At 37.7% G+C, this 26,673-nt stretch overlaps 1 protein-coding gene across 3 annotated transcripts in view; it reads left to right on the top strand.

Annotated features, from left to right (window-relative positions):
* Positions 1-21,988: 21,988 nt before the first annotated feature.
* Positions 21,989-26,673, top strand: part of BTLA (B and T lymphocyte associated) — a 28,291-nt gene continuing 23,606 nt past the window's right edge. For all 3 annotated transcript variants that reach the window (XM_038582811.1, XM_038582810.1, XM_038582809.1), the window contains exon 1: positions 21,989-22,295. In XM_038582811.1, the coding sequence (XP_038438739.1) occupies positions 22,208-22,295 (88 nt within the window). In that variant the 5' untranslated portion in view covers positions 21,989-22,207. The remainder of the gene's footprint in view (positions 22,296-26,673) is intronic.

The raw sequence follows: 26,673 nt of genomic DNA, 5'->3' as shown, positions 1-26,673 counted from the left end.
TCAAAAATCTACTTTGAGTTTTCATTCAAAATATTTCCGGCACCTACTTCTTCCTTTCCATCCCCACTGTCACCATGGCAGCTCAGTTCTTTAATGACTGCAATGGCCTCTTCACTGGTCTCTCTGCTTCTGCATGCCTTTTCTTTGAACATATCCTTCATGTACCATAAAATGCTTTTTCGTTGGTAGGACTTTATCCCATTTAAAAACTTTCAGTGACTCTCTTTTATAAGATAAATTCCAAGCCTTCACACTGATGACAAAGGCCCATCCAGTTGCCTGGTCGCAATCCATCTGCAGCCTGTCTCTCACTCCTCCAGCACATACCTTCCTCTCCAGACAACTGAAATTTCCTATTGTGATATAAGACAGTGCCCCTACTTTCCTACGCTGCGTTTCCATTCCAGCTGTTTCCCCAGGCTAGCACAATCTTCCTCTCATCTCTGCCCACCAGCGCAACTCATCCTCTAAAGACCAGCTCAGAACCTACTCTTCTCTCTCATCATTGTCAGAAGTGATATTTCTGCATACTGAACTAACAAAATTTTTTTTTATAAGAATATGGACTTCTTTTTTTTTAAATTTTTTATTTATTTATGATAGGCACACAGTGAGAGAGAGAGAGAGAGGCAGAGACACAGGCAGATGGAGAAGCAGGCTCCATGCACCGGGAGCCTGATGTGGGATTCGATCCTGGGTCTCCAGGATCGCGCCCTGGGCCAAAGGCAGGCGCTAAACCGCTGCGCCACCCAGGGATCCCTGAACTAACAAAATTTTGATTGTGTCTCCATCGTAGCACTTATTTCCTGCTATTTTATTTTACATCATACTTATTTGTATACATGTAAAATGTTTCCCAGATTATCTGCTTCAGGGGGACAGAGTTCTCCTATTTTATGCATGTAACTGGTATGTTGAATAAACAGTCACATAGATTATAACCAACACATCACTTTATTTTTATCCTTCGCCATTCCTTTAAACTTTATTTAGTGGCAATCAGCCTGCCTTGGCTCTGGATAAAGGTTTTGGCAGGCGCATGGCTGTTCTGATCTTTCTTGAAAAATAGACTATCCTAGAATCATGTTTGTAAACACAGTCATCATCAGTATCACTGTGCTCAATCCGCTGTAGAAGACAAAACTCTCGAACTAGCATGAAGTTTTCTCTCCTGGTCTTACTAGAATGGGCACCCCACTTTCTATTCTCTCCCTGCTCCCTTTTTTCTTCACACTTGAGATATTTTAATAAATTGTAGTTATCTGTTTAGATGCTCAATTGTTGGGGCACCTGGGCTCAGTCTCTTTAACTATCTGCCTTTGGCTCAGGCATGATGTCCAGATCCTGGGATTGAGCCCTGCATCCAGCTCTCTGCTCAGCAGGGAGTCTGCTTCTCTCTCTCTCTCTCCATCTCCCCCTCCCTCCCTCTGCCTCTCTCCACCATTCATTCTTTCTCTCAAATAAAATCTTAAAAAAAAAAAATTGCTCAATTGTCCCATCTTTGGACCATTAGGAACCTCTTCAAGTTTGCTCCAAATCCTTCTGATATAACCTAGTAATCTTTCATAGCTTTTTTTGCTCTCTTTCTGACAATACGTTCTACGTTTTTGTGTTTATTAACATGTTTACGTTTCCTGTCCCAGGCCCTGAATTGACTGTTTCTCCTACAGGACCCTAGTTTTTGATTGTTGTTTTTGTTTGCTTTGTTTTAATTGGGAAATGGTATGTCAAGACCACAATTCTGGTATTAGAAATGCTCATTGCTACAGGATTTGTCACAGTTTTTAGACCCCTTAGGTGGATAAAACTTGGAAAGATCTCCCTTTTTTCGTTCTCTCCCTTCTGTTGTTTCTTCTTCTCCTCATCTCTTCCCTCCTTTCTTTCCTTTTTTTTTTTTTGTATCCAATTATCTCCTAGCTCTATGCTTATATATTTACATATTTTAGGATAAAATTATTTAATACTTCCATCCAAAATTTAGGAATACTACAGAGTCTTTGACCTCCACATTACATTTGTATCTCCCTTCTTTCACAGAGACTCATGGTTCTCAGAGACATAGGAATTGGTAGGATTAGGTTATCCTATAAATACATACTTACTTTATCCCACATTACACAAATCATAGTCTTTGATGACAATGTTTTGTTTATTTCAGGAAAACTGTTTATATTTTTAAGTATTTTTCTCTTGTTTTGTTTTTTTCTTCACCAAGGATTTATATTAATCCTATATTAGATCTTTTTCTGTTTGGGTTTTTTTTTTTAATTTTAATTTTAATTTTTAATTTTATTTTAATTCCGGTGTAGTTAACATACAATGTTGTATTAGTTTCAGATGTACAATACAGTGATTCAACAATTCTATACATTACTCAGTGCTCACCATGATAAATGTACTCTAAATGTCCTTACCTATTGCACCCATCCCCCATCCACCCCTCTGATAACCATCAGTTTGTTCTTCTTTATAATTAAGAGTCTGTTTTTTTGTTTGTCTCTTTTTTTTTCCTTTGGTTTCTTTTGTTTCTTAAATTCTACATATGAAGGAAACCATATGGTATTTGTCTTTCTCTGGCTGAGTTATTTTGCTTTGCATTATACTCTCTAGATCCATCCAGGTTGTTGCAAATGGCAAGATTTCATTCATGGCTGAATAACACTTTGTGATATATATATATATATATATATATATATATATATAATCACAAGGAAGCTGTGATATATATATATATATCCATTCATCTACCAATAGACACAGGCTGCTTCCATAATTTGGCTATTGTAAAAAATGTTACAATAAAAATAGAGGTGCATGTATCATTTTGATTAGTGTTCCCATCTTCTTTGGGTAAATACCCAGTTAGTGTGATTACTAGATCATATGGTAGTTCTATTTTTAAATTTTTGAGGAACCTCCATACTGTCTTCCTCAGTTGCCACACCGGTTTGCGTTTCTACCAGCAGTGCACAAGGGTTCGTTTATCTCCACATCCTTGCCAACACTTATGATTTCTTGTGGTTTTGACTTTAGCTATTCTGACAGATGTGAGATGGTATCCCATCATGGTTTTGATTTATATTTCCTTAATGATTAGTGATGTTGAGCATCTTTTCATGTGTCTGTTGGCCATCTGTATGTCCTCTTCAGAGAAATGTTTATTCGTGTCTTCTGCCCATTTTTACACTTGATCTTAGCCAAAAGGCCAAGAAGTGATTACCCATTTTTAATTGGTTATTTATTTATTTATTTATTTATGTGTTAGGTTGTATCAGTTCTTTTTTTTTTTTTTTTTTTTTTTTTGGTATCAGTTCTTTATATGTTTTGGATACTAACCCTTTATCAGATATGTCATTTACAAATATCTTCTCCCATTCAGTAGGTTGTCTTTTAGTTTTGCTGATTGGTTTCTTTGCTGTGCAGAAGCTTTTTATTTTGATGTAGTCCCAAAGTTTATTTTTGCCTTTGTTTCCATTGCCTCTGGAGACATATCTAGAAAAAAATTGATGGCAGATGTCAGAGAAATTACTGCCTGTGCTCTCCTCTAGGATTTTTATTGTTTCAGGTCTCATCTTTAAGTATTTTATCCATTTTGAGTTTATTTTTGTGTATGGTCCAGTTTTGTGTAAAGTCCAGTTTCATTCTTTTGCATATTGTTGGCCAGTTTTCCCAACACCATTTGCTGAGGAGAGTCTTTCTTCCATTGCATAGTCTTGCCTCCTTAGTCAAAGATTAATTGACCATATAATTGCGGATTTGTCTCTGGATTTTCTATTCTGTTCTTTTGATTTATATGTCTATTTTTCTGCTAGTACCACACTGCTTTGATTACCACAGCTTTAAAAATGTGAAATCTGTAATCATAATATCACAGCTTTTTGTTTTTCAACATTGCTTTGGCTATTCAGGGTCTTTTATGGTTCCATATAAATTTTAGGATTGTTTGTTCTAGTTCTGTGAAAAATGCTGTTGGTATTTTAATAGGGATTATATTAAATCTGTAGATTATTTTGGGGAGTATGGACACTTTTAACAATATGTGTTCTTCCAAGCCATGAACATGGAACATCTTAACTTATCTCATCAATGTTTTTATAGTTTTCAGAGTACAGATATTTCACCTCCTTGCTGAAGTTTATTCCTAGGTATTTCATTATTTTTGGTGCAATTAGAAATGGAATTGCTTTCTTAATTTCTTTCTGCTGCTTCATTATTAGTGTATAGAAACGTAATGTATTTCTGTACATTGATTTTGTATCCTGAAAAATTACTGAATTCATTTATCAGTTCTAGTAGTCTTTTTGGTGGAGTCTTTAGGGTTTTCTATATATACTATCATGCCAAAGAGTGAAAGTTTTGCTTCTTCCTTACCAATTTGGATGAGTTTTATTTCTTTTTTTCTTGTCTGATTGGTGTGTGTAAGACTTGCAGTACTATGTTGAATAAAAGTGGTGAAAGTGGACATCCTTGTCTGCTCCTGACCTTAGGGGAACAGATCTGTTTTTCAGTATTGAGTATGATGTTAACTATGGGTCTTTCATATATGGCCTTTATTATATTGAGGTATGCTCCCTCTAAATCTACTTTGTTGAGAGTTTTTATCATGAATGGATGTTGTACTTTGTCAAATGCTTTTAAACTGCATCTATCGAAGTGATCATATGGTTCTAATCCTTTCTTTTATTGATGTGGTGTGTCACAGTGATTGATTAGCAAATACTGAACTATTCCCTTGTATCCCGGGAATAAACTCAATCTATCAAGGTGAATGATATTTCTTAATGTATTGTTGGATTCAGTCTGCTAATATTTTATTGAGAATTTTTGCATGTTTGCTCATCAGACATATTGGCCTATAGTTCTCTTTTTTGTAGTGTCTTTATCTGGTTGTGGTATCAGGGTAATGCTGGCCTCATAAGATGAATTTAGGAGCTTTCCATCCTCTTCTAGTTTTTGGAATACTTTGAGAAGAATAGGTATTAACTTGTCTTTAAATATTTGATTGACTTCACCTGTGAAGCTGTCTAGTCATGGAGTTTTGTTGGGTGTTTTTATAATTGCTGGTTCAATTTCATTGCTGGTAATCAGTCTGTTCAAATTTTCCTTTTCTTTTTTCTTTTCTTTTCTTTCTTTTCTTTTCTTTTTTTTTCTTTTCTTTTCCTCTTTTCAGATTAGTTATTTGGGATGCCTGGGTGGCTCAGTGGTTGAGCATCAGCCTTTAGCTGAGGACATGATCCCTGGAGTCCTGGGATCAAGTCCCAATTGGGCTCCCTACATGGAGCCTGCTTCTCTCTCCATCTATGTCTCTGCCTCTCTCTGTGTGTGTCTCTTGTGAATAAACAAATAAAATATTTTTTTAAAAAGATTATTTATTTGAGAGAGAGAAAGAGAGGGAGCACAAGCAGGAAGAGCAGAGGGAGAGAGAATCTCAAGCAGGCTCTGCAACAAGCATAGAGCTGATGCAGGACTCAATCTCACAACCCTAAGATCACAATCTAAGCTGAAACCAAGTGAGACACTTAACCAGCTGTGCCACCCAGGCAGCCCATGTTCTGTTTAAATTTTCTATTTCTTCATGATTCAGTTTTTGGAAGTTATATGTTTCTAGGAATTTATCCATCTCTGTTAGGTTGTCCACTTTGTTGACATGTAATTTTTCATAATATTTTCTTACAATCTTTTGTATTTCTGTGGTGTCAGTTGTTAGTTCTCCTCTCTCATTTCTGATTTTATTTAAATCCACCCCCCTCTCTCTCTCTTTATGAGTCTGGCTAATGTTTTATCAATTTTGTGGATCATTTCAAAGAACCAGCTCCTGGTTTCATTGATCTGTTGTTCTATTGTTCTTTTAGTTTCTCTTTTGTTTATTTCTGCTCTAATCCTTATTATTTTCTTCCTTCTACTGATTTGAAGTTTGGTTTATTCTTTTTCTAGCTCCTTTAGATGTAAGATTAGGTTGTTTATTTGAGATTTTTCTTGCTTCTTGAAGTAGACCATATTGCTACAAACTTCCCTCTTACAATCACTTGCTGCATCCCAGAGATGCACCATTGTGTTTTCATTTTCATTTGTCTCCCTGTATTTTTATTTCCTTTTTTATTTCTTGATTGATCCATTCATTGTTTGGTAGCTGTTATTTAACCTCTGTGTATTTGTGTTCTTTATAGATTTTTTTCTTGTGGTTGATTTCTAGTTTCTTAGTATATGGTCAGAAAAGATATGTGTATGACTTCCATCTTATTGAATTTGTTAAGATTTCTTTTATGGCTTAATATGTGATCTATTCTGGAGGATGTTTCATGTGTACCTGGAAAGAACGTGCATTCTGCTATTTTAGGATGGAATGTTCTGAATATATCTATTAAATTCTTCTGACCAATGTGTCATTCAAAGCCATTGTTTCCTTGTTGATTTTCTAATTGGATCACCTGTCCATTGATATAAGTGGGGTGTTAAAGTCCCCTATATTATTGTATTACTATCAATTACCTCTATTATATTTGTTATTAACGGTTTTGTGTATTTCGGTGCTCCCATATTGGTTACATAAATATTTATGATTATTATATCTTTTTAATGGATTCTCTCCCTTATTATTATATAGTGTCCTTCTTTGTCTCTTGCTATAGTCTTTGTTTAGTCTGGTTTTTTTTTTGTTTTTTATTTTTTTTTTTTTTATTTTTATTTATTTTTTTTAATTTATTTTTTATTGGTGTTCAATTTACTAACATACAGAATAACCCCCAGTGCCCGTCACCCATTCACTCCCACCCCCCGCCCTCCTCCCCTTCTACCACACCTAGTTCGTTTCCCAGAGTCTGTTTTGGGGCACCTGGGTGGCTCAGTTGACTAAGTATCCAACTCCTGATCTCAGCTCAGGTCTTGATCTCAGAGTTGTGAATTCCAGCCAAGCATTAGAATCTAACTTAAAATAAATGAATGAATACTGAATGAATGAATGAATGAATGAATGAATAAGATAAATAAAATTTATTTTGTGTGATATAAGTTTTGCTACCTCGGCTTTCTTTTTTTTTTTTAATTTTTTAATTCATTTATGATAGTCACAGAGAGAGAGAGAGAGAGAGAGAGAGACAGAGAGAGAGCCCATGAACCGATGGGATCGATCCGAAGAGCGCCCCCCCCCCCCCCCAGGGATCCCCCTTGGCTTTCTTTTCACATTTGCATGAGAAATATTTCTTTATCCCTTCACTTTCCTTTTTTTTTTTTTTTTTTTTTTTTATTATGATAGCACACAGTGAGAGAGCGAGGCGAGACACAGGCAGGGGAGAAGCAGGCCATGCCACTGGGAGCCCGACGTGGGATTCGATCCTGGGTCTCCAGGATCGCGCCCTGGGCCAAAGGCAGGCGCCAAACCGCTGCGCCACCCAGGGATCCCCACTTTCCTTTTTATTTTTAAAAAAGATTTTATTTATTTATTCATGAGAGACACAGGGAGAGAGAGAGAGAGAGAGAAAGAGAGAGAAATAGGCAGAGGGAGTGGCAGGCTCCCTGCAGGGAACCTGATGCAAGACTTGATTACAGGATCCTGAGATCAGGACCTGAGCCAAAGGCAGACGCTCAACCAGGAGCCACCCAGGTGTCCCATCACTTCACTTTCAATCCGCAAGTCTTTAGGCCTGAAATGAGTCTTTTATATGCAGCCTATGGACGGATCTTGTTTTTTTTTACCCATTCCATCATCTTTTATCTTTCGATTGGAACACTTGGTCCTTTCACATTCAAAGTAATTATTGGTAGATGTGTATTTATTGCCATTTTGTTACTTGTTTTATGGTTGTATTTGTAGTTTTTCTCTGTTGCATGTTGGATCTTTTTTGCCTACTTGGCTACTTGCAATGTTGTTACTTTCTAACAAATCCTTTTTACCTATTGATTTCTTTTGAATTTAAAACTTGTCTCAGATTCCCCTTCTATGTCTTTAAAACATTCTGTTGTGCTAATTTATTCTTGTGTTCTTTCTTGTTCAGTCTTTGTTTTTGAAATAAGTTTTGTTATTTTATTTCTAATTCTATTTTGAATCATCACTTCATTTTGAGTTTTTCAGATCTAAATTATGTTGTTCTTTCATGTCTTGTGTTATTTAATTTTTTTAAGCTCTTTTTGAATCTCTCCTGTAAACATGTCTTTGTTATGCAATGCTTTCATTGTTTGTGAGGAAGTTACTCCTTTTTATTCTCTTTTCTTATAATAACTTTGTATGGAATTTGACCTCAATACTTTCCTGTTTCTTAATTAGTTTTTCCAAATTTTTAAAAGGAAGAATGATTCATTATAGCTTTTCTAACTTCAGAATGCTCTGTTTTCTTTCTCTTTTTTTTTATAGAATTCAAAAATATTGTGGTTTGCTTTTGAATTCTATTTCCCTTCCCACCTTCATAGAAACATTTTTTTTCTCTTCATCTTTATCATCTCTGTCCTATTCTGCTCTGATGTCATTCCTAATAGCTACTAATCAGCATAGGACTCCGTTGTGGGAGGGATATGGGACTTTTGTTTTGAAAGTTCATGGGGACTTGACTTCCCCAGCCCTCTATTAATGGGCTTCTAGGGTTTATCTGCTGATGGAGTGGGTACAGCCATCCCAGTTTCCACTGCTGTTTTCCATTTGGCCTGCTATGTGCTCTAATGATTTAGTTCTGTTAGCTATTTGGGGGCTCTCTTATTCTCATATCTGAGAGATACGTATCCCTCTTATTCCTCTAGCACAGAGCTGATACCATGTAGATTTATGCCGGTTGGTAGTTTCTCTTCTCTGTGACCTGTAGGAAAGTGTTATCTGGGTTGTTTTTTTTTTCAAAGGTGGCTTACTTTTGAATTTTGTGTCTTTCCTCCACCTTTATGTGAATATTTTTTTACATATAAACATTACATAGGTGTCCTATGGTTTTTATCCTGTTATCCTGTTTTCCTCCATCCCTCCCTTACTTTCTTTCCTTCTTAAACCAAAACAAAAACTAATAAAAGGGTCATGCTTTCTGATTACTGACTTATATCGAAGAAGAATTGCAGCAGATGGTGTCTGAGCCTGCCTATATCCCTCACTCTCACCCCTTTGGTGAATACTGCTGAATTTCCAAGTGCTGACACCTATACTTTGCTTACAGGCTCTCCCTGGCCATCAGAGCCTTCTTGGTTTCCTGAGCAGCAGGCTAGAAATGCCAACGCCCCTCTTAGGAACAGTCTTCAACTAATGACTGATGAGAGCAGATGTATATAGTAGAAAAATGGCCCACTCAAAGATGTCCACATTCTAATCCCCTAAATCTACAAATATGTTACTTTACCTGGCACAAGTTATTCTTCAGGTGTGACTAAACTCATGTCTTTAGAAAGATTATCCTGGATTAACCATGTGGTCCCAGTCTTATGACATGAGTCCTTAAAACTGAAAGAAGGAGGTCGCAGTCAGAGGGCAATTGAAGATGCTATGCTACTGGCTTTAAAGATGAAGGAAAGGGATACCAGCCAAGGGATGCAGTAGGTGTCCAGAAGCTGAAAAGTTTCTCCTCTATAGCCTCCAGATGTAGCTACAACCCATTTTAGACTTCTGATCTTCAGAACTGTAAAATAATAAGTTTATGTTATTTTAAGCCACCATGTTTGTTATAGGAGCAATAGGAAACTAATAAAATGGTTAAATGCCCCAGTTCCCTCAGTTCTTGAGTGGGATGACTAGGAGGCATCTGTTCAATATTGACTCTCAGGGTTCCCAGAGTGAGGATTAAGTCTCTTATTAACAGCAGCAACTTGCTAGAAAACAAACTACATATAAGCTTACTTTTCTTTCCTGTCTTCTTCACTCCCCTACTGTGTTGAAAACACCCCCAAATCAACTGTTTGTGCTTAAGTCCTCAAATTGGGATTTGCTTCAGGGGGAGCCCAATCTAAAACAACTTGAAATGGCTTTGATGAGAGACTGAAATAGGTACTTCGGGTTTGAATCAAAGGAGAGGAGAGTTTTATATTTACTATAAATTTTCATTAGTTCCAAGATGCAGTAATACAGGAGATTTGGGAAGTGGGGTAGAAGCCTGAAACTCAGGTAGTCACAAAACATAGACACTGCCTTTGTGACAAAATCTTTTTTTTTTGGACATGATCATTGCGTGGTTCTTTAGCACTTAGTATAAGACTCTGCATTTTGAGTCTCCGGAAATTACTTCTAGGGCCTCCACTGCCCCCCAGGGAATATGAATCTAAGGAGGAAGTTTGAGGCAGGTACTGCAGATTGGTTCATTCTGCACCAGAGTTTCTCAACCTTGGCACCATTGACATTTGGGGCTGGATAATTCTTTGTTGTGAGTTCTGTCCTGTGTATTGTAGGATGTTGAGAAGCATCTCTAGCCTCTACCCACTAGATGCTACTATTACCCCCACCCCAGTTGTGACAACCAAAAATGTATCCAAACATTGTCAGATATCCCTAAGAGACAAAATTACTTCTTGGTGAGAAACATTTCTCTATATAAATCCAACTCCTTTGTTTCCTGCCTTCCACTATTCTGGAGGCAGACAAGCTGAAGACCACATTCCCCAGACCCTCTTACAGTTAGGATTCTGGAACATGGAAGTGAATATCATGAGGCAGTGGCCACGTGACTTTTCTGAGAAACACCAGCATGGGGGTATTTGTTTTTTGTTTTGTTTCTAGAAGAGTAATGGAGAAGATCTACTTTCTGGCTTCACAGACACTGACTACAGTGATAACAGTGTGATTTTGTCGTAACAACTCTATTTGATAACTAGATATGTTTTTGGTATTTCTTCTCACTATGTAGCACTTAAGTTAGTTTTCTGGTGCTTCAAGAAATTTCGAATGAATCCTTTCTTTATCAAACTAGCTAGAAACAATTCTAATATGTCAACTACAGTCATTTCTATCAGAATAGTGCACAGAGAGTGTCACAACCTAAACTGTAGCTTTGGCTACAAAAAGGAAGTAGTGTAAAAGATTCTAAGGATTTAGATTTTATAGCTGGAAAACTTGTGAACCAAGTTATATGTGGAACAATCCTTGAATGGTAGAGCCCATGTTAGCTATACCTGTAACATTAACCAAAATGTTAGGAAAAAATCAAAATATTAGTATAAGTGTGCTAATTCCTGCTGCTTTCAGCAAAATCCTGGAGAGACACAGATCAACTCAGGGTAGGGGGTGGAAGGAAATGGCACTTGGCTAAGAAAGGCCATGAGTTTGTGGCCTGCAATCTAAATAGATAAACCTTAAATAATTTGGAATTTTCAGAATTAAACAAAAATTCACCTGTGGCATTTACCCAAGGGAATTGAAAACTTATGTTCACCCAAAAATCTGCACATAGATGTTTATAGCAGCTTAATTCATACTTGTGAAAACTTGGAAGTAGCCAAGATGCCTTTCAGTAGGTGAATGGATAAACAAATGGGTACATCCAGGCAATGGAATATTATTTGGCATTAAAAAGAAATAAGCTATCAAGTCATGGAAAAATATAGAAGAATCTTGAATGCAGATTATATTAAGTGAAAGAAGCCAATCCAGAAAGGCTACACACTGTATGATTCCAACTACATGACATTATGGAAAAAGCAAACTATGATGACAGTCGTTACAAGAGGGTAGAGAGGAGAGAGGCAGAGATAAATAGTCAGATCACAGTGATTTTTAGGGCAATGAAATTAGTCTCTACAATACTATAATATCATTATACACGAGTCAAAACCCATCGAAAGTACAACATTGAATGAATCCTGGTGTTAATTATGGGCTTTGGTGATAATGATGTGTCAGAGTTGGTTCATCTATTATAACAAATGTACTGCTCTGGTACAGGATGTTAATGGTGGGGAAGGCTGTACTTGTGTGGGGGAAGGGAGTATGTGGGAACTTTCTATACTTTCTACTCAAATGGAAAAAGGACCAGAGGCTATTATGCACTTCCAGATTCCCTTCAGAACTGAAGGGCTTACTTCTCCAGGCACTGAGAGTGTTCCTAGCTGAGAGTCCTCAACTGTCAGTCTTATCTTAGAACTTGCTAAAGAGAAGTATTTCACCAAAGAACCTTTTCTAGAGACAGCTTAAATCCAGTGATTGGTCAATATGGGGGTGAATTGACCGTATTCAGGGGCTGAATCAGTGTCAGACCTCCCTTGAGTGGCTGAAGACTTTGCTGAGACTACATCACAGCCTGGGGGCTCCTTTCTCTTCTCTGGTTCTGCACTCACTGATCCCTAGAGCACTCTGTAATAAATTTCCTGTATCCTAAACTCTGCCTCAAAATCTGCCTCCCAGGGAACTTAATCTTCAGAGACCAGGAAGAAATTGCAGAGGGCAGAGGCTGGGGCACCAGATGCACTAAACAAGGAACCTGCCACAGTTGTAACAGGGCACCTTCGCTCTTGGCCTTCATTTTCCTTATAAATTTTTCTGTGTGTGTGTCTTTTTTCTAAAAACTGAAAAGAAATCACATTGACACTTTTGCCCTTGGCTTAAAGTAGTCTCCTACATAACATGGAGCACTGATGCACCATGGCCTAGAAAAAAAGGTGCAGAAACATTATTTTTGTCAAAATGGACCAAATATTATCCAATTAGAATTAATTACCATCATATAGTAATTTAAGCTATGAATACTATATTCTTTCTTATTTTGGAACACTAGTTCTAAAAGTGGGACTCCTTTATGTTATGTTTTATTATTACAAGAAACCACTCAACAATCAAAAATTGCATATGAAAATTTTTAAAAACACTTTCATAGGAATCTTGGAAACATATAACTTGCCTTTCAGGTCATAAGTCATGGAACCATGAGAAGCTACATACAAATCTGATGGGGAGAATATGTGTCTTCCACATTTTGGCTCGGACAAGGTAGCAAGGTGAAATATTGGTCCTGTCCCTTTGGGAGAGAGGAGTGTGTTTTTCATGATTATTTAGGTGGCCAAAGTGGTGGATGTGGTACAGACAACTTCAGCCTGTCTTTCTCAGTAATGGAACTTAGAAATTTAGTTGGGCATTTTTTCCTTCCCAGATAGGTTTTATTTATAAGTCTTCCTTGCAGGAAGATGCGGTCATATGCTTAAGTCAGGGTTAGTGTGTTGTAGGTGAAAGTCTGGCATCAGATTTCCAGAAAGGGTCTCACTCATCCCCACAGGTTGCCTCTTTTGACGTTCTGCCTCCCACTTTAAGCCTACAAGTCAAATATGATGACTGGAGTTGAGACCATCCATCTTGGACAATGGACCCAGAAGACAGATGTCAGAGTTAAGAAATGAAGCAAAAAGACAGATGGAGATATAGTCACTAATGAGTAAGATGCCAACATGTTAGCCCCATCCTGCTTACCTCCAAACCTCTTTTGCATGTGAACCAAACAATCTTGTATTTTATTTAAGCTATCACAATTTTGGATTCCCCACTATACATGCTGAACTTAATTCAAACTGATACAGAATTCAAGTGATATAATCCTTAAAATAGCCTCTTGATCTGTTATTGCTCTTCCAAGGGAAAAAGAGGGATGTGCTGCCTGGGGGCCTCCATAGTTACTGGATATACTGAGATTCATAGGAGATAATTAGGCCTGAAAACATCATAGTTTCTTACAATTCAGCCACATAACACAATTTCTAAAAGAAATTCCATGAAGGTTCTATAGTGATGCAAATTTCTTCTTGTATTCACGTAGAATATTTTCTAGACAGTAAACATTTTGATATTTCCTGGGAATTTGCATGATGGAGAGCAAAATGACATCACTCATTACTTACCTATTGCCACTGTAACAAATAACCACAAACTCGGTGGCTTAATAAAAGAACACAGATTTATTCTCTTACAGTTCCAGAGATCAGAAGTCCAAAATAAGTCTCCCAAGGTTAAAATCAAAATGTCCAGTAAGTGGGTTTCCATAGTGTAGTGGTTATCACAAAATGTCCAGTAAAGCTGATTCTGATGGCTCCAGGGGGAGAATCTCTTCCTGGTCTCTTCCAGCTTCTAGAGGCTGACATTTCTTGGCTTGTGGTCCCATCTTCTCAATCTCTGCTCCTGTCATCACATTGCCTTCTCTTCCATTTCTGACTCATATATCTTATAAGGATCGTTCTGATTACATCAGGCTCATGGGGATAACCCAGGATAATCTCTCCACCTAGAGATACTTAATCAAATCTGCAAAGTAACTTTCATCATCATATAAGGTAGCAGAGGGTCCAGGCTTCCAGGTTTTAGAATGTGAACACAGTTGGGAGGCTGTTATTCAACCTACCACATTCAACTAGACATCTTGATTTAGAAATCATCCAAGAAATATTTTTTCTAATTTAAAGGGAACAGAAATTATTAGATACAGTTACTTTTTAAATGCACATTCTATAAATCAAAAGCCACTATTAAAATGTTAAAAGGCAGAAACAGACTATTTGCTGAAAATATAACAGGCAAGGTGACAAGTGTTTAACATTATCAATATATACATTTTTTTAAAGATTTTATCTATTCATGAGAGACAGAGAGAGAGAGAGAGACAGAGACACAGGCAGAAGGAGAAGCATGCTCCACGCTGTAAGTCTGATGTGAGACTTGATCCTGGGTCTCCAGGATCAGGCCCTGGGCTGAAGTCACCAGTCACTGAGTCACCTGGGCTGCCCAATATATACATTATTAAATTTAAAAAAAATAGTAAGAAAGCCACTGACTCCAGTATCTTGGTAAGCAGTTAATTGCGCATGAGTGGCAACTCACAAATGATAAAACATACCAACATCTGTTCATCCTCATTAAACATAAAAACACAGAATAAAGCAAATGTCGTACTTTTAAAACTATGATGATCATAACAAGACATTTCTAATGGTAAGGGTGCAGTTAAACAGATCTGGATAATCTCATAACTTGTCTCTAGGAATGTACATTGGTCTTTGAAGTTGTGTTGCGCTAAATATAAAAAGTACTAAAAATGTTTGTATCTTCATTCCAGTAATTACTCTTTAGGGATATCATCCAAGATGCAGCAGAGCAAATGTGTTCATCTTTATGAGAAAAATTGGAAAAACCTAAATGTCCTATCATAGGAATATGGGTAAATAGTCCTATAATTATAAGTCCTATAATTATAAGAGTATATAAAAGTCCTATAAGTCCTATAATTATAAGACGGCATATTATGCAGCCATTTAAATATATGTTCCTGGAATGTATTTTCTTCTAAATCACTTGGACATGCCTATGGCAAGGTCAGGAGAGCAATCCTGCCAGGCAGCCGAGAAGACAGCTAATAATGCACATAAGGATCAAGAGAACATGCCTCCCTGGGCTTTCTGAGTTTCCATTCAAATGATTATGTTGGACAATTTAGAATTACATTTGACCCTTGAACAGCATGGGCTTGAGCTGAGCAAGTCCACTTACATGTGGAGGTTTGTTTGTTTTTTTTTCAATAAATATATTGGAAAATGCTTTGGAGATTTGTGACAATTTGAAAAAATTCTCAGATGAACCCCATAGCCTAGAACTATAAAACACACACACACACACACACACACACACACACACACACACACAAGAGAAAAGCATTAGCTACTAGTCTAGTTTATTATTTACTACTATTAAATATGCATACATGTATAAACAAAGTTAAAATATATCAATACTCACAAATACTTAACAGGCTGGACATGGCACCATGCACAGCTGAGAGAAATGTAAACAAACGTGAAGACCTAGTATCAAATCATAACTGAATAAAATATACTATAGTGCTGGTAATAATTTCCTAACCACCTCCTATTGCTATTGCAGTGAGTGGAAGTGTTGAGAGTATCCACTTAAAATTCCCTGTGAGGCTAATCATCTCTGTGTGAGCAGTTCCTCTCTCTCTCTTTCTCTCTAGCATTGTATATTGCAATAAAAAGTGGTCTAGGCCACCTGGGTGGCTCAGTGGTTGGGCATCTGCCTTTGGCTCAGGTCGTGATCCCGGGGTCCTGGGATCGAGTCCTGCATCAGGTTCCCTGTGGGGAGGCTGCTACTCCCTCTGCCTAGGTCTCTACCTCTCTCTGTGTATCTCTCATGAATAAATAAATAAAATCTTTAAAAAAAAGTGAAAAAAAAAAAATAAAAAGAAAAGTGGTCTCTCCTGATTCTTGCTATTAATAGTTAAGTTTTGGGAGAGTCAAAAGTTACATTCAGATTTTGGACTGTGTGGGGGGTCAAAGCCCCTAAGTCCCATGTTGTTCAAGGGTCACCTATACAGTTATTTGGGCTTATCAACATGTACTAATCAATATTAAAGGGATAAACAACCAAAAGGTAGTCCGTTACCATTGGCACAGCACTACCAGATGTTAAAATATGAATACTGCACTTCTGGACCAGTTGGTAAATAGCAACTAGTTGCTGCCCTGAGCCCTCAAGTACTCCCTGCTTCTTCCTTGACTTTCTGAGACCCTTTCTTGAGACCTCTCATTTTGGATCTTCTAATTATTGAGCAACTAAAATGACTGACACAGTGGGGCTTCCAGAAAGCTGTTCCAGCTCTGTAGCCCCCATGTGGTCTGACTGGTACCATACTGAATATTATGTGTGTGTGTGTGTGCATGTGTGTGTGTGTATTTCATTTCAGGGCAAACTTCTCCTGAATTTATTTCTTAGAACTTACTTCAAAATAAAGCTAACTCCATTGTGTTTTGCTTCAAATTACTGTTTACTTCATTTGCATGGCTTTTTCCCCTCCAAAAGCCATATAAATAAAGAGAAGACAAATGTGAGTATGTGCAGTGCAAAAGCTTTTCACTGTTTTTGGTCCAATTCCCACAATGCTCTTACTTTCACTGTTAGAGTTAAATAAGGTGAATTTTCCACATTTCTTTCTCTTTTCTATGGCTGTGTTTTTGCTATTTTCTCCATCGATTTAGCTGATCTTTACAGTTTCTCCCAAATTGACTACCTTAATCCTGCTACTTTTACTAACTAGATTTCATGCCTTCCCACCTTTTATAGAATAGATCCCCTCACCTATGAAGAACACTACCCGCTGAACAAGGGATAAAGGGAAGCAAAATAGGAAGCTGTATATTCCATGTTGTCATAACCTATGCAAAATTAATGTATTAGACCAAGTTCTCCAAATGCAGGCTTCAAAACAGGATAGAAAATATAAGGATTAGGAGAGATGCCTGTGAGAAAAATGTGGAGTTATGAGAGAAAAATGGGGTGGGGAGAAGACCACAAAGTAAGTTTGATCCTAGTGATCGGTGGAAGCTTCCTACTGTGCACCCTAAGGAAGGTTTGCCAAGGCTATAAGGAAGTCCTTAAGCCAAAGTCTGTGATTAGAGGAGTCCTGCTTCTCAGCAGTGGACCTGCCCTGGAATATCCATTGTCTTCAGTCACTGGCTGAAAAGGATGGCTCCATGGACACAAATGGGGTAATGGATTTTGGCATGCAGAACCTGGGGCTCCTGGCCCATGACACTACTTATAGTTGGAAATCTATAAGGTGTGCCACCCTTCTTTTCCAGATAGTACCCCAAATTCCTCCTGGAAGAACTAGTTAATGGTTTCAGACTCTAGTATTTTGTTGAGATCTGAAGCTGCAGGCACATCAAAGCATATACACATCCACAAAAGTAAAAGATAAAACAATTTGCAAAGCCATGATGCATCCACAAGTTGGTTTCATGAGGAAGCGATGAGATAAGCATACACAATAGCACAAAAATATAGTACAAATAAGCACTATAAGCACATACAAATGTATTACACACAGGTGCATAGGATATAAGAGAAGTCAACTTTCTCTCTCTGTCCAGTCTACAAAGATACCAATAAACAAGACATAGGGAACACCATATTTTTCTGTCTGAGTGAGATAAAGAAAGGAAAATGCATTTGTCAGGATCCTAGTTCTGTGCCAGGCACTGTGGTAGGTGGTTTCATGCATGCTAACTTAAAATATATAATACTATTTAAATCCCTTATTGAATACTCATAACAACCTTTCAGGTACTTGTTATTCAAAGAGGTAATAGATTCAGAGTTAAATAGCTTGCCTGAAGTCACACATCTAGTAAATGATAGGACCAGAATACATCCACGTCTGCCAGGAGGGAAGAAAAAGGAGAAGGGCATTCTTGGACCTTCTCAGTACATACATTTTAATTTCTTTTTTCCCCCAAAACATCTTCGGTCTTTTAAGTTCTGCAGCTAAGGGTATTTTATATCATGTTTTGTGTCAACCCTATCCACCTCACAGTGCAGGACCAATCCTCTCATCAAAGGGATACTCTTAAGGAGCAAAGGGGAAAGGCTCAATATCATGTTGGCCTTTTTGCCTATCTTGGGGTGTGAGGAATGACTGAACCTTTCTGTATTCTAGTTTCAATGAGTGGTCCTTGCCTTGGTTACCTGCCCAACCCTCCTCTAGTCCTGCTGTGACAGTACCATTGCTTTGGCCCCTTCCAGTCTTTTGGATGCTTAGAGCGTTTTCCCAATATGGGCCTGTCTTTACATCCCCTGCCCTCAGACTTCTAATTCTTTCTGCCCTTTACTTCTGAGGCTTTCCTGAATGGTTGATCCATCCTTGTAAATTCGGGGGGGAATTCAGACCATCTTTAATCTGCTACATTTCTTTGCTAATCAAAGCTTTGTTACGACATTTATTCAGAGTCTCAATCTCCATGCAGCAATAACTCACATTAGCAAATGAACATATTCAAATGGCTCCACCATTATTTTTTGGCTTATTAACATAGGGCATCCTGGTATCCATCTTGTCCAAATTAAAGCCCATCTTTGGTTCAGGAATAATTATAGATACAATTTACTGATCACTTTGCATACATTATCTCATTTCACCAGCATAACAAGTAGATGTTAATATCATCAGTGTTCTACAGAACAGGAAATTGAGATGTGGAACAGATTTGGTTCTCTGGAAGCAGACATTAAGATAGATTAGCAATCAGCACCTGTGAAAGTAAGGGGGGCAGAAGCAAGATTGAGCAAGAGGAAGAAGTCAAACTGTGATATAGGCCTGACATAACCTTGGCTGACAACTAGGAGCTTTGGGTCAACTATTGCCCATCAGCTTCCCAAGGGAGACCCAAAAGGCCAGCATTTTATACATTTTCCTTGCTCCATCACTGGATGCAGGCTGTCAATGAAAAGTATGACCTTGGACAAGGTGAGTCTCAACTGGACAGTCACTAAAGAGGTTTACACCTAGAAGCTATCTGCCGACTACATTCTCCATAGCCAAGAGCAAATCTATCCTTGAAGGGGTATCCAAGTGGTACGTCTCTGTGTCTACTACAGGCTCTAAGAACCCAGGAATTTATTAAAGATTCCACAGCTATTAAACGGTAAAGATTTGGTACCAAGTCTTTGGTGGCTCAAAATCCATGTCTCCCATCAATTCATGCTTGGTTTCCAGACATCCATTCAAATCAGCTATCAGAATCACTTTGGGAGATTTCTTTAAAATAGAGATATGTGCTCTCAATCCTGTGAGATTCTAATTCAATGGACGTAGTTGGGATCCGGCAATCCCATCCAGTGTAAAAGGTGTCCAGACTGATTCTAAAGTATGAGCATATTTGGAAATCATTGCTATTGCGATTGTGAGGAAAGGACACCAAAGAGATGACTGGAAAGGGTTTTAAATGCTGGACTACATTTGTGGCAGAAGCTTTGCAATGTTTTTGGGGGTGCTAAAAATATTAAAGCCAAGATTCATCCCTCTGGGTTGATGTTGTCTAATGTCAGTGGTAAGCCCTCTTTAGGGTCCTGCATCTGTTTTGTGTTTATATTTCTCTGACCCCCTTGAAGTAAAAATATTGGAGAAAGTATAGTTGCTTCGTGATTCATGAAAGCACCTGAAACTGTAAGTTAACTGAAGAATTTGCTCTGTATGTAGCTCCTAAGATGTTTAGAAATGAATGTTAAAAATCCAAATTCTTCTTTGCTTTTTGTCTTTCACAATAAAATTAGAGACATATTCATGTTTTTAAAATTATTCTTAAGTGGGTGCCTGTGTGGCTCAGTCGCTTAGGCATCTGCCTTCCACTCAGGTCATGATCCCAGGGTCCTGGGATAGAGCACTGTGTTGGGCTCCCTGCCCAATGGCAAGTCTGGTTCTCCCTCTCTCTGCCCCTCTCCTTGCTTGGGTTTGTGTGTCTCTCACTCTCTTCCTCAAATAAATTTAAAAAAATCTTTTTTTTTTTAAGGAAAAGTCATTTATTAAAAAATAAGAATAAAAGATAATAAAATAATTTCAATCACTTTTGAAAATGTAGTAAATCCTTTAAATTTGCACATTTACATAAAAAGTATAATTTTTTAATCGAACAGTACATGATTATAATGGGACAAGGGTCAGGATAGAAATGTAATTACTAGATGAGGTAGAAATTTAAAGCCGCAATTAACTTGTAGTTAAGCTAACAAAATTTGGAGCCAGACTTCTTTCAATTTTTTTTTTTTTTATTAGAATGAAGACAGGAGTCAGATTCTGAGGGAGGGTTCTATCTACAGTAGGCCTCTCAGGACTCCATTTATGGAGGGATAAAGAGCCAGTCATGCTGAAAAAAGGAACAAAACAGATATCTTAAAAAATACACTAGATGTGACATAAGGTTTTTTCCAAATTTTATTTCATTAGCAGTGAATTTTTTATATGAAAAAATATCTTTAGAATAGTACATCAAAAAGATTTTATGCTGAGATAAATAAAGTATATATGACTTGTCTCTGGTTTGGGACAATATCCTGAGATCCTTGCCTATGGTATGATTGTTGACTTCTGGGACCATTTTAAAGGGATAATGAGTCTTGCTTCAGCTGCCACAGGAAGTTTGCATTCCACCTTGAGCACGGGAAAGAAAGTTATGTAAATCCTGGATAAATATTTCACAGGATGTTTATTCAGTAAGTAACGGATGTTCTAGGATGGGTACAGTAGCTGTATGTTAAACTGTAGTGGTTGAAATACACACATATTTCATTTCCAACACTAATGACAGATATGAGGAGATTACAGTACTGGTTCACTGAGCTTTTTAAAATCATTCATCTGGGTGCCCCTAACCACCACGCAATGTCTGTTTGAATCAATAAATACAATGATAACTTTTTTAAACTTATGTACTTAAAAGCCATTGAAGTTTGGCCTTGGAAGAAAATCACCAGCCTCTGGGAGAAAGACTTACAAAATCAGCTTCTGTCAATGACCACAGATGTCACAAATCTAGATTTTTCATTTGTGGAATCTCATATGGGTGAATTTAATTAGCTCCTATAATTAGAAGCACAACTAATTATTATAAGTGGCCTTGGAGAAAACAGTCTCATCTTGACCCTGAGGTAGCTGATCTTGAACTTTTCCATTTCTTCCTTTTATTGTTTCTCTTCTCTTCCTCCAGACAATAACCACATGAAGAATGTTGAAAATGAAAGTTTCCTTTAATTGATATTCAAGATGTCATTTAGCTCGGAACTTTATTATTTAGAGAGAACATGTAGCTAATATTACCTATGATCTTGTTCCATTGATATCTATCTACAGATTAAAGACACTTGTCCTTCCCTCATCTGTTGAGGAAGTGCTTCCTGTCACTCATATTCTCCATAACCTCAGATAAATCACTGGTATAATGACAATAAGCATTCTCATCTTGCCATGACACGATGTTTAGGAAGAAAAATCTAAAAGCTTTCACATAAAAGAAGTTTCATAATCTCAAGCTATGAAAAGGGGGAAAAAGGCATACTTACCATAGGTACTTTTGGCCATGAGTTCCCAGCCCTTAATTTGACTAAAATCTCAACCTAAAGATTGCAGCAATATAGATTGCTTTAGAGTGTGATTTTTCATGTCACTGAACTTTGACTAAGAAAAACCTCAATGTGGGGCAAAAAAAAATGTGGTAAAGCGGAAGGAGAAGTTAAGGACCGAGCCGCTTTGCACATTACAGTGCTTGAAAGTGAACAGCCGATTTGACAAGAAGCAAAACCACAGAATAGAGTACACGTCTTTCTGTTCACTTTGTTTCATAAGCCATTCAGGCGCTTCCTACCTCCTCCGTGCTCTTCTCTATTTATTTCACAGATGTCACTGAGGTAGGTAACGTGGTTCAATCCTGAAGAATTTAAAGGAGGAAGGGAAGTCTTCTACATGTGAAGATATTCCATCCCTGATATGCACAAGAAATGAAGACGTCACCTGGCATGCTTGGAATTGGGAAACTCTTTTGGGTGTTTGTCCTAATCCCACATCTGGCCATCTGGAGTATCAACGGTAAGGCCCTTACGTGGATAGTCTCTTGTTTTATTTCCCAGGGGGTTTTGGAGGACATGTTTTTGCTTGCAATGTTAGTAGGATGTGTTCTTTTATGTCAAGTGGATAGTGGTAGATAAAACCATATGGTAAGATTCTCTCACTGAGCACATTCTAGAACATCAACCAGATAAGAACATGATTTTCAAGTCATGGCTTGGCTGATCTTCTTAATAACATATTCTGACAGTAAGGAAAGAGAATTGGGCGGACATTATACATAAGGAACCAATGTATCACTACCTGAAACAAAAATGCTCTGAATGCCATCCTGATGATGACTGATTAGCTTGTCTTTTTGAGATGGAAGCAAGGAGAGTGCTGTAGTGTTCAACAGGGTGGGTGTTAGACACCTGGGATTACACCGGACTCTGTGGTTACTCTTGAATAATGTCACTAAATAGAATTGTGCTATTCCTTAGTGGGGTGTGTGCCTGGAGAATACTGAATGAGAAAAAAAGCTTAGAGATCTAGGATCCGAGCATTCCGTCATTGTTTCTATTAGACTGAAAGGAAATGGTTCCTACTTAGGTGTCATGTGGCACAGAAAACAGCTTGAGGTCTTGAGGTCATAGATTATGCGTGGCCACCTCTGCAAAGATTTTATGTAGGCAAAAAAGCAATCTCTTTCTTCTGGTGAGTCCATTTACTCCCTTACATCGACACAGGGGCCCATCTATTGGAAAGACTAAATAGCTAGCAGAAATTTCTGATTTTCTCAGGTCTGAATTCTAACATTCAGCCTTGTTGTCCCCACAAACACACATTCTCTAATCAGTGTGTATGTGCTGTGGTTTTTAAATCGGAAAATGTGGTGACCAAAATCCTCTAGAATGTCATTCTAAGTTCTGGAACTGTGTGATTTGGAATGTGTCTTCATGATGCTAGGATGGCACACAACCAGGTTCAGAATAAAAATCCCCAGTCACCTAAGCATTTCTGTGTGTGCAAGTAATTTGGTACTACGTTGATGAGGTGCTTAGATGACTGGTGGGGTTTTTCATTTTCCATCAGACACCCAAAATCACACAGCTTATAACTGGAGTCAAATATTAAATAGAATTCATACCAATTTGAAGAGCACATAAACTATCCTCTGTGAAGTGGAGGAAAAGAATTTTCAGAGCTATAGCACACTGGGAGCAACTTCTATTGCCTCTCAGTGTGTTTCTAAAACCAGACTGGAGGGTTAGGGCTGGGTTCATTTACTGACTCTGTCACTTACTGTGTGACCTCGGTCAAGTTTCTTACTCTCTCTCATCCTTGGTTTCCTCATTTGTAAGATAGAGATAATAGTTGTACCTAAAATATGGGCCTATTGTGAAGACTCTAAGTGCAATAATATGGGTGAAGTGCCTGTTATAACAAGTGCATGTAATAAAAACTAATAAATGTCAGTAGTGTTTTTGCTAATTATTATTTCCACCAACAGCCCCCACAAAATTCAGTTAAATGGGAAATAGTGTTAATACTATCATTTAAAATAGTTGAGTTAAAAAAATAAAATAAAATAATTGAGTTTTTAAAACTAAAATATGAATAAATAAAATACACAATACAGTTGACCCCAACAATAGAGAATAGAATTATTTGGGAAATGAAATGGAAAGCCTCAGACAAAGTGCCAACCAGGCATATTATAAAGCAGATTGAAGCATTACTTAAATTAAATTTAAGATTTGGGTTGAGATAAATGTTTGGTGAGATTTGTTCTTACAGATAGCTGATGGCTCCATTCCTTAAAATCACATTAATTTTAACCTATTTATCTTGGGGATTTCCTGTGATTTGCTTAATTACTGAATTCATTACATTGGCACAGTTCAAAATGCTTGAATTTTTCATTTTTTTAATTTATAATTTAGTTTTCTTTAATCCTTGTAGATTTTTTTCCGCTTTACTTAAAAGCAATATGAGATCTGTGTGCCTCTTCCCAGGAATGAGGCAACATCTATCGTGAAGTTGGAAAATATGTTATGTTCTCTACAAATTTCTTGCTTAAGGTCCTCCTTTATAATAAAATTATATTTGCTTGCTTTTTGTGTTTCTTGAAACAACCTGAAGGAGCTCTGCCCCTTGGTATCTGGCTATAATTTTGATTCCTGCCCTGATGAAAGTAATAAAGGTGTCAGTACCTTCCCTTCATGGGCAGATGGGCAGACTATACTGGGAAGACCTAAGCTGCAAGTGGAAATGCATCACCAGGAGCAGCTCCAGCTGCAAGGCTTTGGACCACTTGTTCAGTTGAGGATCAACCAAGGATTCCATCTTCAAGCCGGCAGGAGTATTGCAATTAATGTCTGCATACTACTTGGCATTAATATGATCTGAAATGAAGGCGGTAGGAAATCTTTGACCACTGCTTATTGTTACAAAAAAAAATCCTAATCTGGTCTAGTACCAGTAGACACTTAGAGTTTGGCTCCATCAAGAACGTGATAGTTAGATCTGAGTCTCCCCTCGGCTCTTGTCTGTGTCCTTTCTCCTTCATTGTGATAAGTCCATTTGGTCCATGGTCCCATACCCCACATCCCATTCAGATTGTCACTTCACCAAGAACTGGCCATATCCTTGGATCAGAGCAAAAACAGGGCAGAAAATGCTCTGCACCTACCTACCATTTTTTGAGGTTCCTCTTTTGTAACACAGCGTCTTTATCAGGCTTATTTCTATGGCTCTCTTTGTTCCTACTGAAATGTGTACCTGGTATGCTAGAGGTAGAGTTCCATCTTCTGCTAAATGCCTGTATTGTTATTACAAAAACGCCTTCCACAAAATATGAGTACCTTTTATATAAATTCTAGGAAAACATTCTGCAGCTAAAGGACTTCCTGGATTAAAGCATAAAAAGTTTACCCGCTGTGCTGAGAAGAGCCTTGAATAGACTTTTCTAACTCCAAGGAGCTCTTTAATTAATTGTTGCTTCCTTTCTCATGCTATCAAAATTTCCTCTATTGCAATCTTGAAGTCAGATACCATTTATCTTGCTTCACTGGGGCTTTCCTACCTAATTTTTAGTATTTGTGAATTTCGTCTTTACTTAAGAGTTCTGAATTGTTGAAGGAAAAATGTTTACAGGCATTCATAATCAAATTAAATCATTTTTTTGCTGTGTTTCTTGGAAAGGTAGTGGCAGAGTGGTTAGGACTAGGGACTCTAGAGCCAGACCACCTGGATTAGTGTCTCATCTCTGCCATTTACTGTGACTGTAATCTCTCTGGTTCTGTTTCCCCATCTAACCAACGAGGGCAATATTGACGCTGATCTTATAGGGCTGTTGTGAACTAACTCTATAAGACATTTAGAATACATTAATTCTAACCTTTATATCTTGAGGATTTCCTGTGATTTACTTGATGCATCATTAAGTGCTGTGTTACTTCAGCTAATAATTTTTTTTTCTTTTAGTCCAAAATTTAATTAGCTTGATAGTTCCCTTCAAGTAGGATTGGGAGACCATCTCTCATTTGGGGTTGAGAAAAGTTGTCTATAAATAACTCTTGATATTATTGGCTACAATCATTGGCAACTACCAAGAAATAATAGCAAGGCTTTGGCCCTCATGTGACTTCAGTTACATTGCCTCTGCAACCCATTCTATCATATGCACCTTGCTTCACTTTTCTAATAGTCTCCATTCCCTTACCTCAAAATAAACTCAATATTACCCACCTACCCTTTCATGGTCATGGCCTCTGATTTACATGCTCATCTCTACAGAAGAAATTATTGTGTGCAGGTGTCTGCTTGTGGCACATTCAAGACCATCGTTCTTGAATGCTCAGAATCTGAGTTTGTCTAATTTGGGGTTCACTTTGAACAGAGTTTGAGAGAGTGTCAGAGGGCCCATCTAGGCTAGTCATAGGGAAACCTCAGGTTTAGCTGGTGGAGCTAACTTCTCCTTTTCTCCTTCCTGTTAGCCATATTTATCTTGTGAACACAACCTGGAACTCACATATGTCAGTGGCAGCTCATTGTCCAAAAGTGGCTATAAGGCAGGCTGGGGCACTTGGGTTCTAGCTGGGAGGCTGTGGCCCTATTTTAATTTCCTTCTACCATATTAAAAGAGGAGAATTAATTATTGGGGGACAATTGACAGTTTCTGCTTACATGGATATTGTTAAGTACCTTCTAAGGCTCTGAAAAAACCAGTGGATCTCACTGGGATCTCTGTGGTAGAGTGTAGTAGGAAGGAGAGGAAGTACCTGGGAAAGAAGTAGAAGTGGACTTTCCCTGTGTCTTTGAGGTAACACATAACCCATGCTTACCCTGAGCATCACAGGTAACCACATTATCACTAAAGGTAATATTAAAAATACTTATACTGATTTCTGATACA

The sequence above is a fragment of the Canis lupus genome, chromosome 33 (assembly GCF_011100685.1).
Source record: "Canis lupus familiaris isolate Mischka breed German Shepherd chromosome 33, alternate assembly UU_Cfam_GSD_1.0, whole genome shotgun sequence".
Classification (NCBI taxonomy): Eukaryota; Metazoa; Chordata; class Mammalia; order Carnivora; family Canidae; genus Canis; species Canis lupus.
This window is presented reverse-complemented; position numbering and strand designations above follow the sequence as displayed.